The sequence below is a fragment of the Salvia miltiorrhiza genome, chromosome 4, assembly GCF_028751815.1.
Source record: "Salvia miltiorrhiza cultivar Shanhuang (shh) chromosome 4, IMPLAD_Smil_shh, whole genome shotgun sequence".
NCBI classification, from domain to species: domain Eukaryota; kingdom Viridiplantae; phylum Streptophyta; class Magnoliopsida; order Lamiales; family Lamiaceae; genus Salvia; species Salvia miltiorrhiza.
Window position 1 is genome coordinate 22,365,446 of NC_080390.1, and position 14,635 is coordinate 22,380,080.

The following is a 14,635-nucleotide window of genomic DNA, read 5'->3' on the forward strand; positions in this document are numbered from 1 at the left end:
TGGAATGTGCCCGGGGCGTTGCATAGCCCAAATGGCATCCTCCGATAGGCAAACGTCCCGAAAGGACAAGTGAACGTCGTCTTGCCCTGATCCTCTTCCGCGATCCAAATCTGCATATAGCCCGAGTATCCATCTAGAAAGCAAAAATATTGATTCCCTGCAAGCCTTTCCAGCATCTCATCGATGAAAGGCAAAGGGAAGTGATCCTTCCTCGTCTTCTGGTTGAGTTTGTGGTAATCAATACACACCCTCCAGCCGGTTTGCAACCTTGTGGCAATCAGTTCCCGGAATTCATTTTCCACCACTTGTATGCCCGACTTTTTGGGCACAACGTGTACTGGGCTTACCCACCTGCTATCGGATACTGGGTATATTATGCCCAAATCCAATAGTTTGAGTATCTCCTTCATCACAACTTCTTTCATGGCTGGATTTAGCTTTCTCTGGGGGGTCCCGGACTGGAACTGCATCTTCCTCTAGTAATATGCGGTGCATGCATACGGTAGGGCTTATGCCCTTAATATCGGCCAGGGTCCATCCAATTGCTTCATTGTACTTTCCCAAAGTCATCTTGACTTTGTTCTCGTCTTCGAGTGTCAACTCTGAATTGATGATTACGGGCAAAGTGTCATTCTCGCCCAGAAAGATATACTTGAGATGTTTGGGCAAAGACTTCAGCTCGAGCTTGGGTGCCCTTTGGATCGAGGGAATAAGTCGGTCTTCCTCCTTCAGGGTGGGAATTTTCAACGCCTCAGTGTGGTTGACCCCTTCGCTCCATGCATTTAGTACTTTCATCGCCTCCTGCAAATGCTCCTCTTGCAAGTCCTCCTCGGTTATGCCATTCTGGATTATTATATCGTATGGCTCTTTGAATGCTGTTTTGGGCAAAAACCTCCTCAACAACCTTCTTGATTATGTCGACACTTTTCACCATCTCTGTATCGGTTGGATGTTTCATGGCATTGTATATGTCGAAGGTCACTGTTTCCCCTTCGAATTGACATGTTAGCTTGCCCGTATCACAATCAATGCGAGTCCTGGCAGTCTTTAGAAATGGTCTGCCCAAAAGCATAACCGGATCCCGTGCTTTTGACTTTCCCATGTCGAGAATATAGAAGTCCGCTGGAAAGATCAGTTCCTCCACTTTGACCAAAACGTCTTCTAGTATCCCATCTGGGTAGACATTTGATCGATCTGCCAATTGGATTACCACTCGGGTAGGCTTTAGTGGTCCTATCTCCAGGTCCTGGTACATGGATAGGGGCATAACGTTGATGGATGCTCCTAAGTCGAGCATTGCCTTCTCCACCTTCATTGTTCCTATTACACATTGGATGTAGAACATGCCAGGGTCCCCACACTTTATGGGCATATCCCGTTGTAAGACCGCGGATACGGATTCGCCCACTTGAAATTTGGCATCATCAGTGTATTTGACCTTCCGAGTGCAGAGTTCCTTGAGCAATTTCGCGCATCTGGGCATAGAGCGTAGCGCGACCAACAGGGGCATATTGACCTCTACCTTTTTGAAAATTTTCACCAGTTCGGTTAGTTCTTCCTTCTCTTGTTCCTTGGCCATTCTGCCTGGAAAGGGCATTATGGGCTCAGTCTGCCCTGATTTCTCTTTGCTCTTTGTTGTTACCTTTCTCTTGGCCTCTTTCTCTTAGGCAAGTTCCTCCTCATCTGCCGATCCCATTCCAACTTCCTCGTTGATTACTGTCTCTTCTTGGCTTTTCTTTTTGACCACCTCGGGTAACTCATTTCCCCCTCTTAGTGTCATAGCATTCACTTTCTTCACCTCTACTTGGGAAGGAAGTTCCCCTTGTTTGCTTTCAAGTCTGGCGACTGCTTGGGCAAGATGTGATAGTTGACAGTTCACATTATGCATTCCTCCTCTTGTCTCCATTATGAACTTCTCGGTCTCTTGCTGGAATTTCACTTGTTGTTGGGCCATTTGATGCACAAGTTCTGATAGGGAGGATCCTCTTGCCTGTTGAGGTTGTTGCGAGTATGGTGGTGGATTACTCGTCTGACCTTGGTTTGGCCCCAAAAAGTTGTTGTTGCCATACCTGAGGTTCTCATGTTGTCTCCACCCTTGATTGTTAAACTGTTGCCTATAAGGCTCAAAGGGTTTCTGGTGTTGCCCACCGTTGTTTCCTCCTGGCTGTTGCCCAACAGCATTGAGTTCTTCCTCTTCGAAAAGTTGTGGACATTCGTCGGTTGCATGTGAGTTTGCCATGCAAAGTTGGCATGCCTTCACAGGCTTCCGGATGTTGGGGTTCCCTTGATTGGGTGTTCCTTGGTTTGTCATAAATTTCTTAAACATGTTGCGCAGTTTGTCCAACTTGTCGTCTTGGGCAGAAGGGGCCGGCACCGGAGTAGTTCTGACTATAGTCCCTTCCTCATCTCTCGATTCCTCAGCCATATCGGCTATGAGCTTAAAAGCCTCCGCTGCAGACTTGTTTAGGATCGATCCTCCACATGCAGCGTGTAACCATTGCCTATCTTGCCTTCGGAGTCCTCCCACGAAATACCGAATAAGATCATGATCCGGTATTTGGTGTTGTGGGCATTTGGCCAACATCTGCTTGAACCTTCCCCAGTACTCATAGAGAACTTCTCCCGATCCCATCTTTATGTTGCTTATTCGAGTCCTCAAATTTTGGATCCGGGCAGCTGGGAAGTATTTTTCCAAAAATTTGCTTTGCAACTCCTGCCAGGTCCGAACGCTTCCTTCGGGCAAATCATACAACCACTCCCTCACTTCTTCTAATAGAGAGAACGGAAAAGTGAGGAGTCGGATGTACTCGCCAAGGGCTTGACTAGCGGTGCGCACCGTTCCACATGCCATCTCAAAGTCTTGGAGATGCCTTTGAGGGTCCTCTCCGGGCATATCACTGTACTTGGGCAAAATCTGGATAAGAGTATGCTTCAGCTCCCAATTTCCAGTGATCTCCGGTAGTACTATGGCTGATGGCCGGAGGTTCAAGTTGTTCGGGAACATCATGTCTCGAAGAGTTTTGTTGGTGTTGTCATTCGGTGGTTCCGGATTTTCTGCCATCTCTCTCTCCGCTTCTAACTGTCTTTCTCTTGCCTGTGCTTCCTGTTCTGCCCTACGTCTGTTAGCGTTGTTCAGTCGGACAAGTCGCTCGATCTCAGCGTTGAACAAAAGATCTTCGTTTCCTGCACTCCTGGTACGACGCATACACAAACGTTAAGGGAAAACTCAAACTTAAAATCATAAAAGAATTTACTAGCGCTCTCAGTTCCCCGGCAACGGCGCCAATTTGACGAAGCCGTCGTTTTAGCTTCGCGCAAATAAAATATCCTGTGCCCACCACTAGACTAGCTAGTGGTAAGTCCAGAGTCGAATCCACAGGGAACTGAGCAGTAACTTCTCCTGCAAGGGTGTCACTAAAAGGGTTTTGTATTCTGCAGTGTTCTGACCACAACGTGCTTATGGGCAGAACGGGGTTTCCAACTAAAACTGAAATAACAACGTAGATAAATCAAATAACAAAACAATCCTGACTTGGGTTTGAATCACTAAACATGAACTAGACACTCGATCATTGGTGCAAAGATAAATCACTATACTCGCATACCAGTGGTTATAGGCATAAGAATTGTTGTGCCCCTATTGTCACTTGTCAATCACACAAAAACCCCTTGCCCAATCTATCCTTTCAGTTCATGATCCCTTAGAAGGGTCAGCTAATGGAAATCAACTACTCCGGGCAACATCCACGCTCTCTACGATGGCCTATCGCTAGTTGTGCTTTGCCCAGAATGCTTTAAGATCTAGATAGACCCACTTGACTCTTACGCCGATATTTCACAGCAGTCACAGCTCCAACACTCGTTGTACTATTTTAGAGGTCGATGGCAACTCGCCTTATGCCCAAATTATTACTTGTGGCCAGAACTTCCTAGTTAACTAGTGATCAATTAATTAACCAAGTTGTTACAACCCTTTTGGAATCAAACCTAGTGTATCGGGAATATGCTCATGCAGTTATTATGCCCAAATTAGACCTCTCGAGTTCATTTGTTCATGCTTAGATCATCTTGCCCAAATCAGAATGTAAAACTTAGCCAAGCATAAAGTAAATAACACAAGCAAAAGATGTAAAGGAAAACATAACTGGAATTGAAATTACTTAAAGGGAAATAGAAGTACCTACGGCCAAAAGTGTCGTGCAAAACATAAAACGGAAAGTACTAGATTATGCCCATAGCCCGGGCTAGCTTCAACTTCTCAAACACTGATTAGGGCAACAAAGGCCCAGCCCATGAGGTGCGGCCGGATCTATGCAAGCATGGAGATGCTTATCCTCTTTCAGACCTAATCTTCATGAAGATATGTTTCCTTTTGGATAAGGCGGTGGTTTGGCCTTATCGGTCTCTTTTGGATAGCTGCCGCCTTCCGCCCTTTTCGGACTCCCACTTGCAATCCTCTTTCGCCCGCCTGTCGTGCCTCCGTCTTCTTCCCTTGCCCTCCTTCTCTTGCCTGCCAGCTCTCGTGCGGTACTTATGGGCATAGGGGATGGTTTTGCCTTCAAATCCCCTTTGCTTTCGGCGCATACCTCTTTCACGAGAGGTGACAACACTTTCGACCCCTGGAGCACCTTCTGCCCACAAGCTGGTCCTGCCACTGAACTACGCCTTCCCAGGCGACCAAACAACACAAACACAAGGAAAAAGACTCGATCTAGACCTAAAACAAACACAAAAACAGAGCATAAACTTGGGCTCATCAGTTGGTCTCGACCCAAATCGCCTCTGAAAGCTTGACCTCTGAACTCACACGAGCCTTGTGAGATTTTATTTGGCGGTGGTTGAGGTTGGCACCAATGATGGTGTTCACTCGGTCGAGGACGCGTTGTCAATAGGCCTCGCCCTTTCGATTGACACCACGGATGGCATCCTTTGTCTCCACCCAAATTCGAGTGATGAGGTTCGTCTCCTCAAGGGTGTAAGTATGACGAAGCTTGCCCTCCGTCGACGGCACATTTTTCTTGAAGGTCATCGTCTTCCACCGCCCGCCACACTTCGGTGCCGCCGCCTCACTCTAGGCCGCCGGCGTGCTGCCCTCCTCTGCCACCTCATCGGCCGTTGGGGGTTCCTCCCCTAAGTTGAATCTAGATAAATTGGGATGGTGGTCGCCAGTAAGATCAGGGGTCCAATTTGGGAAGTAGTAGTTGGGATTATTCTGATCCATTTTGGTAATTGAAATTGAAAGAGTTTGAGAGACAGAGGATGAAGAGAATTGAGTTGTGGGTGTATAATTTTGATGGAGAAGAGGGTTTAAATAGATGAAAGTTTATTTGAAAAGAAAAGATTAAAGAGATAATCGTTGGAATTTAAAAAAATAAAAATAAAAAATAATTAAAAACGGTCGAATAGCCATTAAGGACATAAAAGAAAAAAAAAATCTTCCTATTCAAGAAAATTTTCTAAGAGAATGTAGAAAAATTGAAAAAATAGGGAAAATTTAGGTAATACTCCTACACAGGTAGTGGGGGCAGAATAGCGTAAGCACCTACAGTGTTTTCGCTCCACAAAAATCATATGCAACACATACGTGTAAATAATTACGTCAAATATACACATTACTTGGGTGGATTCGGTTTAGATGCATACAATGGCTATGAGGCCCACAGTGATGCAAACCATTCAAATTTCTTAAAGAGATTCATCTATATTAGCATAGATTTTAGCGTCCTACAACTTATAACATAGGACGATAAATATATAATACAAATGCTCTTGAGTAAATATATAAAACTGTCCATTTTCATATTGTAAAGATAAAAAATGTCCACTAAGATAAAAATAATAAAAATTGTCCACTTTATGGTTGAAAGGACGGAAATGCCCCTCAGCCTAAAATCCTAAATTCACGCCTAAAACTTTAGCTGGGAATTTCGCAAGTGGTTCTTGAAACCTTCAACCACATCTTCAAATCTTCAAAAATGAATCTTGAAAACTTCAAATTGGAATCTTCTCCTCTGCTCTGGTGGTGTGCGGCGCTTCGTTCGCCGTGAGCTTCGCCGCCGTTCAACTATTTCTTGGCGACTGTTGCGTCGTTTTTTGCTGTGAGCTTTGCCGCTTCGTTTTTTCGCCTTGAGCTGCGGCGCGTCATTTTTCGCTGATTTTTCAAGGTTCAATTTTTAAACTTCGTCAATTCTCCGGTTTTGTTTTGTTGTTTCTTAGTTTTTTCGTTATTCTTCGGCGTTGATAGTTGTGTTTGTTACCATCGTCGCCGTCGTTGCATATTTTTGAATTTTTTTTATTTTTTTTCTTTTTTATCGTGTTGCCTCGATATCTTCGTTTACTGTTATAGATTTGTTGTTATATTTATCATACTGTCATGTTATTGCTATCATTTATCAATTTCTACATTTTGGTTTGAGGTTTTCGAATGTATTGTTTATGAATGTTCTTCAATTCACGTCTAGGGTTACGAATTCACGACTAGTTGTTTCAATTCACGACTGTTTTAATTTTTTGTTGAAAGTAAATGAATTCACAATTATTGGTTCTTGTGTGAATTATATATTCACAGTTTGAATTCACAACCGTAATAATTTTGGTTGTGAATTTAGGACTAGAGCTGGTTGTGAATTATATAAGTAGTTGTGAATTATTTGTTTTGGCTCTGAATTTACTGTTTCAGTTGTGAATTTTTAATTTTTGTCTTTTATATTTTATTTCATTAATGTATTATTAATTATATTTTACTGTTTTTGTTTTACAGATGAGTCAAGTTGGGATTATTATACATTATGGTGGTGAATTGGTGAATGAAGAGTATATTGGAGGACAAAGACAATTGCATTTGATTCATCCTTGTGGATCACAGTATTCCAGTTTGATTAGTTATATTCACTTTTTAGTTGGAGCTGATTTGAACTCGTCATCGTATATGCTTAGTTCTGTTGTTATAGCACCTGATGGAGATAAGATTTTGATGAATCTTATGAATGATTTAGATTTGAAGTATGTTATTGATATTTCTGAAGTTCCAAAAGTTTTTGTGACTGTTGCACCTATTTCGTTGGCTCGACCTTCTATTGGGCGTGATTTTGTTGATGATAATTTGAATGAGAATATGAATGATGGTGAATTTAATGTTGATGATGTTGAATTTCTTTCTGACGGTGATAGTCTTGATGATGAGGATGATGAGTTAGAGGATGATGTTCCTTCTAGAATCAGAAGTCAACATATAGTTCCTGCTTTGCCACATTCTTCTGTTAATGATGTCGTGGAGGATCAGAATTTTGGTGTTCATACTAGTGCTCGACGTCAGTGGATTATTCCAAGTGCAATCTATCAAGCTTCTTTGCCTGTTGATGTTGCTGTTGATTTGGATTTATATTCACGGGATGGTTTGTGTGTTGGGTCGACTTTTATGGACAAGGATAGTATGGTGACTGCTTTGGGTTTATATCATTTGAAGAATAGAGTCGAATATGTTGTTAAGCGGTCTTCCCCTTCTAGGTTTAGTGCTACTTGCAAGTATCCAGATCAGTGCCATTTTTTGATGCGTGGCAGTGCTTCGGGGACTATTTGGAGGGTGTTTAAATGGAGTGCACCTCATACATGTCAGATGGATTTTAGGCAACATGGTCCCCGTACTTTGTCGTCAAAGATTATTGGTGTTTTTTTTGCACCAAGATTGATGGACGATGGTGCAGTTCTGAAACCTAAGGAGATGGCAGCTCAGTTGCAGCGAGAGTTTGGGTTTCATGTCAACTATTCAGTTGCGTATGCCGGGAGGAATCACGCTATCAACCTTATTTATGGCAATCCAGATAAGTCTTTTCAGAAGATCCCTTCTTATTTACATATGGTGCAGCACTGCAATAAGGACTCGATTATTGATTTGGAGACTGATGGAGATGGTGTATTTACGTACTATTTTTTGGCTCTTGGTGCATGTATTCATGGTTTCTTATCATCTGTCGTCATGTTATAGTTGTTGATGCTAGACATTTGAAAGGTAAGTATAAGGGTGTGATGTTTGTTGCTGTGACTAAAGATGGCAATGAACAAGTTTTTCCACTAGCTGTGGGGCTTGGTGATAAGGAGAATGATAGGTCATGGTGTTGGTTTTTTACACGTTTGAGACGTGCCTTTGGTGTTCCAAATAACTTGTTGTTTGTTTCTGATCAGCATTTGAGCATAAAGAATGCTATTGAAGCTGTGTTTCCTGGAGTTCATCATTGCCTTTGCACTTATCATTTGCAAAAGAATCTTGCAAGATATGGCGCAAATATTATAGCTATGTTTCAGAGGGCTGCGAATAGCTACAAGAGGGAACAATATGATTTGCATTTTGGTCAGTTGGCCTTGGTTCGTGATAAAGGTGCATATACGAAGTTAATGTATCTTCAGCCTTCTAGATGGGCGCGTAGTCATTCTGCAGTTCGTAGATATAATTTCATGACATCTAACTGTGCTGAGGTATTCAATGGTAGGCTTCGATGGGGTAGGAGATTGCCTGTATGTATGTTGTTAGAGTTTGTAAGAACACTGATAGCTCATTGGTTTCAAGAGAGGCGCAGCAAGGCTTTGTCTAGATCTCATACACTTACAGAGTGGGCGGCATTGAAATTGGATATCTCAGTTGAGGAAGGTCGCACAATGGAGGTGAATCCCATTAATGAATTCAAATTCACAGTTTCTTCTAGTGATCAGAGTTATGTTGTTAACCTTTGTGCTAGGAGTTGTTCTTGTCATCAGTTTGATCTTGACTTGATTCCTTGCCCTCATGCTGCTACTGCTATTTTGTAAGTTTTTCTAATTTTGTTCTAGTTTTTGTTATTTTTCTACTATATTTTGGTTTGTTGAATTGATATATGAGTATTGTTTCAATTCACAGCAGTTTACTAAATATTGGATGTGAATTCACTTGATTTTGTATGAACAGTTTTTGTTGTGAATTTAAGACTTAATAATTTAAATTCACAACCAGTAGTAATAATGGTCTGTGAATTAACAACTGTTATGTTTTTTTTTAATTGATTACTTTTAATGTTGCAACAAATCGAAGCAGTCTTGTATTCCATATGTGTCTAGTTACTATTACACAGACACATTACATGACATGTATTCTCTTGATGTGAATCCTATTCCACATCAAGATGAGTGGGATGTTCCTATTGATGTGAGGACAAGGGTTGTTGGTACACCGAACAATCCTTCACAGGCAGGGCGTCCAAAGACTACAAGAATTCCTTCTTCAGCAGAGTCGTCTACAAAGTCACGTATTAGTTTTTGTTCACGATGCCACCAAGGAGGTCATTATAGGTCAAGTTGCAAGGAAGAAATTCCAATTCCAATTCAAAGTGAAGAACAAGAAGTTTCTCGTGTTCGTCGAGCTAAGCATTACAGTATTTTCCATGAGACCGGACATACTAAGAGAAAGTGTCCGTCATTTGATCCTAGTGGTTCGTAGTCTTTGTTGGAGTTTATTATTTTTAAAGAAATTGTTGGTTGAATTTTGTAAGACTTATTATCATTGAAGACATTTGTTATTGTCACTATGTTCTATTTTCTATGTCGTGAATTTTAATTCCCAATAGTTTATGTCGTGAATTTTTAATGTTCACTGTTATTGTATTTCAATTTCTAACAATGTAGGTCGTGAATCTCATTTTTAAAGTCTGAATTGTGAACAGGTGATGTATTCAATTGTGAACAACTTTGGCTGTGAATCTAAGGTTTTGAACTTTAATTCACAACTCATTAGTTGTGGTTATTTGTGAATTTGTGACTTAGTATTTATCTCATAACCAACACTGATAGTTGATTTTGAATTCACAACTATTATAATTAGAGGTTGTTAATTCACTAGTTTATAATTAGTTCTTGTGAATTAAATTTTTAAAGAGAATGCTAGTTGTGAATTTTAATTTTTAAGTGTGAATTCCTAATCAGTAATTGGCTGCTTGCTAATTCATGACTATTATAGTTTACTGAGTAACAATAAAACTTTAATTTATAACCATTATTAGTTATTGGTTGTGAATTTGACGTTTTAAGTTTGAATTCATAACCCAAAAGTTATTGATTGTGAATTCATGGCTCAAATGTGTTATTTATACCCAATAATACTAATAATTGTGAATTGAGAACTTACAACCAGTGGCTAGTTTTGGTTGTTAATTCTTGCTATAAGTGTGAATTCACAAACAACATCTGGCCTTGTTTGTGAATTCTAACTTTAGGTCTTCAATTCACAACCAGCAGTAACCGTTGGTTTTTAATTCCACTTGTAAAGCTTTAATTCACAACTAATAAGAAATTTAGTTTTGAATTTTTGCTTTGAAGCTTGTGTTCACAACCAACACTAGCCTTTGGTTTTGCTGGTTGTGAATTAAGCCATGTAAGTAGAATTTACGACCAACGGCTACTATTGGTTGTGAATTGAAGACCTAATTTTGTAATTCACAACCAACTGTAGTTGCTGGTTGTGAACTGAATAACTAAACTCATAATTCACAACCATTTGTACTTGCTGGTTGTCAATTGAAGCCTAAGCTTTTAATTCACAACCAACTGTAGTTGCTGGTTGTGAATTGAAGACCTAATAAAGTGCAGAACGTATACAACAAAATTTATCAAAAGCATCATATATTTTTAGCAACACCTGGATAGTGTATAAGTAGTTTCAAAAGCATACCCAAGCATTCAAATTTCTAACCATTTAAGTAGTTACTTACCTACCAGTAATTCATATCAGTCAAGCAAACCAAATAAAAACAATTGACAACAGTTAAGAGTATTCACCACCCTTCCTTAAAAAAAAGAGTATTCACCACCCTTGAAACTCCAGTTAAATCTCCAAATTCCCAACCTCATTCACCACCCTTAAAACTCCATTTAAAACCTGCAAATTAAAAAATCAATCAAAGTTGGTGCTGAAACCGTAGACATTCATTGCCATGTCATGCCTGTACTTCTTCAAGCTCTTTGTGTCAAATCCATGTTCCCACTTTCCAGTCAATATTGCTTCAGCGAACTTCAGTGCAAACGGTCCGCAGTTGACGTCATCAGTTTGCTTGTAGATATTGACCTCTTCTGGATGATCAATCTTCCACTGATTCAGAGATTTTGTTACGTCTATTCTGGCGTCAAAGAAACCTGTATACTCGAGGACATGTGGGAGAAACCTTGCCAACGGGACCATGTTTTGCTTGCTGATATCATAAGCTTGTTTGTTCCATACATGTTGCTGTGAGTCATACACAGTGATGCATGCTTCCTTGAGGTTAATGCAAAGTGTTATCCAATGGTTGAGGATATTTGCTATTGCAATAACCTGAAATCAAAATATTATTGAAGAAATGATTATTTCGAATAAACTGTCATGCTATTTTTCTATGTGAATTCAATCTTTTGACTTTGATTTTAGAACTAATCATATTTTCAGTTTTTAGTTATTTCCAATAAACTGTAATTCAGAAGTTACAATCTATAGTAAACTTGTTTTTACCTTGTCATAATCATGTCATGGCTTAACATGGCCCCATGATGGTTCTTCCCCAATGATGAATTGAGACATCTCGAACAAGTCCTCGTTTGCAATTTGAAGTTCGTTCTGCGTGCTTGACTCGGGCGTGTCTTCCTCACGGTTGCACTTCATCCACATTCGGAAGATAGTTGCCTGCGAATTCAATACATTTTTTTGTTAAATCATAGTTTATATGAAATGCAATTTAATGTTGAAATACACTTCAGTTGTGAATTTATACACACAAACTTTAGGATGTAGTGTTTAGGGTTTAGTGTTCAGGGTTTAGGTTTTAGGTTTTAGGGTTTAGTTTTTTTGTTAAATCATAGTTTATATAAAATGCAATTTAATGTTGAAATACACTTCAGTTGTAAATTCATACACACAAACTTTAGGGTTTAGTGTTTAGGGTTTAGGGTTTCAGTTCAGTTGTGAATTTATTGTTTTAGTTCAGTTGTGAATTCTCAATCGTAATAATTCACAACTACGGTTTAGGTTTAGGATTTAGTGTTTCAGTTCAGTTCAGTTGTGAATTTACTGTTTCAGTTCAGTTGTGAATTCACAATCGTAATAATTCACAACTAGGGTTTAGTCTTTCAGTTTAGTTCAGTTGTGAATTTACTGTTTCAGTTCAGTTGTGAATTCACAATCGTAATAATTCACAACTAGGGTTTAGCTTTCAGTTCAGTTCAGTTGTGAATTCATAATCGTAATAATTCACAACTAGGGTTTAGGTTTATGGTTTAGGGTTTAGGTTTATGGTTTAGGGTTCAGGGTTTCAGTTCAGTTCAGTTGTGAATTATTGACTGTTTTAGTTCAGTTGTGAATTCTCAATCGCAATAATTCACAACTAGGGTTTAGTGTTTCAGTTCAGTTCAGTTGTGAATTTACTGTTTTAGTTCAGTTGTGAATTCACAATCGTAATAATTCACAACTAGGGTTTAGTCTTTCAGTTCAGTTCAGTTGTGAATTAACTGTTTCAGTTCAGCTGTGAATTCACAATCGTAATAATTCACAACTAGGGTTTAGGTTTAGGGTTTAGGGTTTAGGGTTTAGGTTTATGGTTTAGGGTTTAGGGTTTCAGTTCAGTTCACAATCGTAAGAATTCACAACTAGGGTTTAGGTTTAGGGTTTAGTGAATTTAAGTTTTATATATACTTGAATTTACAACTAAAATCATATTTTGTGAATTTCTGAATTTAAGTTTTCATAACTATAACACTTATTCCAGTTTTGAATTTAATATGAAAAAATAGAATAAAATATAAATAAATTCAACTTATATTATTATTTACTTACCATGAAGGTTGTAGAAGTTACTGTCACTCTTCTTTTGAAACTTCTCAGTCCAGCCATTTCCGGTGATGTGTAGAGTACTGCCAAGTATGCATCAAGGTGTATGTTCTCCATTTGCTTTTTCGGATCCGCAATATGCTTGAAGAATGAAGATGTAACAGCCATGGGCAACCCAACATTTCGCCTACATTTTATTGGTTGTGAATATATGTTCATAAAATTAAATTCACAACCAACAGAAAACACTGTTTGTATATTGTTGGTTGTGAATTGGAGCTTTAGAAGCAGTAAGAGTTTTAGTTGTGAATTCATTTGAAGGTACGTGGCATTCCAGACCTAGATCATAAACTGATCCTTTGGCACGAGGAAATGTTCCAGCCTATATACCAATTCAATGAATTCACAATTATTGTTTGTTGTTAATTTCCTATAAATATTGTTTGTGAATTATAAATCACTTAATTCACAACCAAATATTTTGTCATTTGTGAATTGAAGCTTTATAGCTTTAATTCACAACCAACAGAAATGTTCCCTGTGAATTAAAATGTTTTCAAATTAAATCACAATCAACAGAAATATGCTAAATTAGAATAAGCAATGAATAAATTTTGTTTCACAATGAACTATTTAACGTTAAAAATTTATTCAACCTCAGAAAATTGTAAATTGTGATATTCGCAATCAACGATTTTTGTAGTTGTGAATTTAATCTTAAAAACTTATAAAAGCCAAAATTCACAACCAAAACTTTTTCTAATTCATAATTGAACCTTAGGAATTTATCAATGAAATGCTACACTATACTAATTTAACCTGATATAGTAGAAATTTTATATAAAATGTATAAGAAGTGTACTTACTTGTCTTTGGACTTCAGGAACTTATCGAAGTTGGCTCCTCTCTTGTCATAGGGTCTAAATGGACTGCACAATGCAGCAGATGTTGCTCGTGCTCTCACCGTGACAAAGTCTAGCTTGTCCGGGAATTTTCCATCTTCCCTTTGAATTCTTGGACGCTTCCATTCTGGTAGTGTGTAATCTTCACGAGGCCTTGATTATGCTTCTGCAACTTCAATTGCCTGGCTCCAGAATCCATCTTCATCATCTTCGTCCATGACATCAGAGTTCCTTTCTTTAGTAGGTGTCCTCTGTGGTGATGTCCTTGTTGTGCTTTCTGGCATTTTGTTTTCATCGACATCCATTTTGTCCTACAATAATTACACTGTTTATATTAGTATTTTTTAAAGAATTAGTTGGAATTTTATACAAAAATTATAAAAAAAAATTGTACTAGCCTGTTTTTCTTCTTCTTCTTATGTATCTGGCTGTGTCTCTTCTTCCTCTTCTTGTGTGCTTGTGTGCTTTCCTTTTCTTGCCATTTTCTGAACTTCTTTCATCATTTCAGAGACTTTTTTGGAGACAAATTCCGCTATCTCCTCGCTCAGTATCGATTCTGTCATAATAAATGTTGACGTGTTGTAAGCTATTCCCTTTATGAATTCAGCATCGTTTCTTATCCTTTGATGAACACTGCTTGAAATCTTATCGATGTCCTCTGGCTTGATTGAAAATTCAGTGGCAACTGGAGTGACAACAGGTGTCCTCATTGCCCTTCTATTTTCTCTTCCCCTTGTAGGTCTCTTTGGTACTTTCTCCTCGACATCCATCTGTGTCTCCTCCTGTTCTTCTTGCTGGTTGTCCTGTGTTTCAACTTCTTGTGGCTGATCGTCCTGTGAGTCTTCCTCTGTTGGTGTTGATTTCGGTGTGTAGAATTTTGCTGAAACTTGTGTTGGTTGGCTTTCATCGTCTGGTG

At 39.1% G+C, this 14,635-nt stretch overlaps 3 protein-coding genes across 3 annotated transcripts; 1 reads left to right on the plus strand and 2 right to left on the minus strand.

Annotated features, from left to right (window-relative positions):
- Positions 1–354: 354 nt before the first annotated feature.
- Positions 355–1,579, minus strand: LOC131023155 (uncharacterized). The gene is made up of 2 exons (XM_057952699.1): positions 893–1,579; positions 355–843 (listed from the first exon to the last, which is right to left on the minus strand). The coding sequence occupies exons 1-2, from the start codon at positions 1,577–1,579 to the stop codon at positions 355–357; spliced, it is 1,176 nt and encodes a 391-aa protein (XP_057808682.1).
- An 84-nt stretch (positions 1,580–1,663) lies between these two features.
- On the minus strand, positions 1,664–3,205 carry LOC131023156 (uncharacterized). The gene has a single exon (XM_057952700.1). It carries the CDS (start codon positions 3,203–3,205, stop codon positions 1,664–1,666), a length of 1,542 nt encoding a protein of 513 aa, XP_057808683.1.
- A 3,555-nt stretch (positions 3,206–6,760) lies between these two features.
- Positions 6,761–8,802, plus strand: LOC131023157 (uncharacterized). The gene is made up of 2 exons (XM_057952701.1): positions 6,761–7,940; positions 7,985–8,802. The coding sequence occupies exons 1-2, from the start codon at positions 6,761–6,763 to the stop codon at positions 8,800–8,802; spliced, it is 1,998 nt and encodes a 665-aa protein (XP_057808684.1).
- The last annotated feature ends 5,833 nt before the right edge of the window (positions 8,803–14,635 follow it).

What these genes read in the sequence shown, in the direction of transcription:
- LOC131023155 (XM_057952699.1), bottom strand. Translation starts at nt 1,579, where the DNA reads ATGGCCAAGGAACAAGAGAAGGAAGAACTAACCGAACTGGTGAAAATT. An exon ending in TCAAGAAGGTTGTTGAGGAG is followed by an intron (nt 844 to 892) that starts GTTTTTGCCCAA and finishes ATAATAATCCAG; the next exon opens with AATGGCATAACCGAGGAGGA.
- LOC131023156 (XM_057952700.1), bottom strand. Translation starts at nt 3,205, where the DNA reads ATGCGTCGTACCAGGAGTGCAGGAAACGAAGATCTTTTGTTCAACGCT.
- LOC131023157 (XM_057952701.1), top strand. Translation starts at nt 6,761, where the DNA reads ATGAGTCAAGTTGGGATTATTATACATTATGGTGGTGAATTGGTGAAT. An exon ending in GTACTATTTTTTGGCTCTTG is followed by an intron (nt 7,941 to 7,984) that starts GTGCATGTATTC and finishes GTCATGTTATAG; the next exon opens with TTGTTGATGCTAGACATTTG.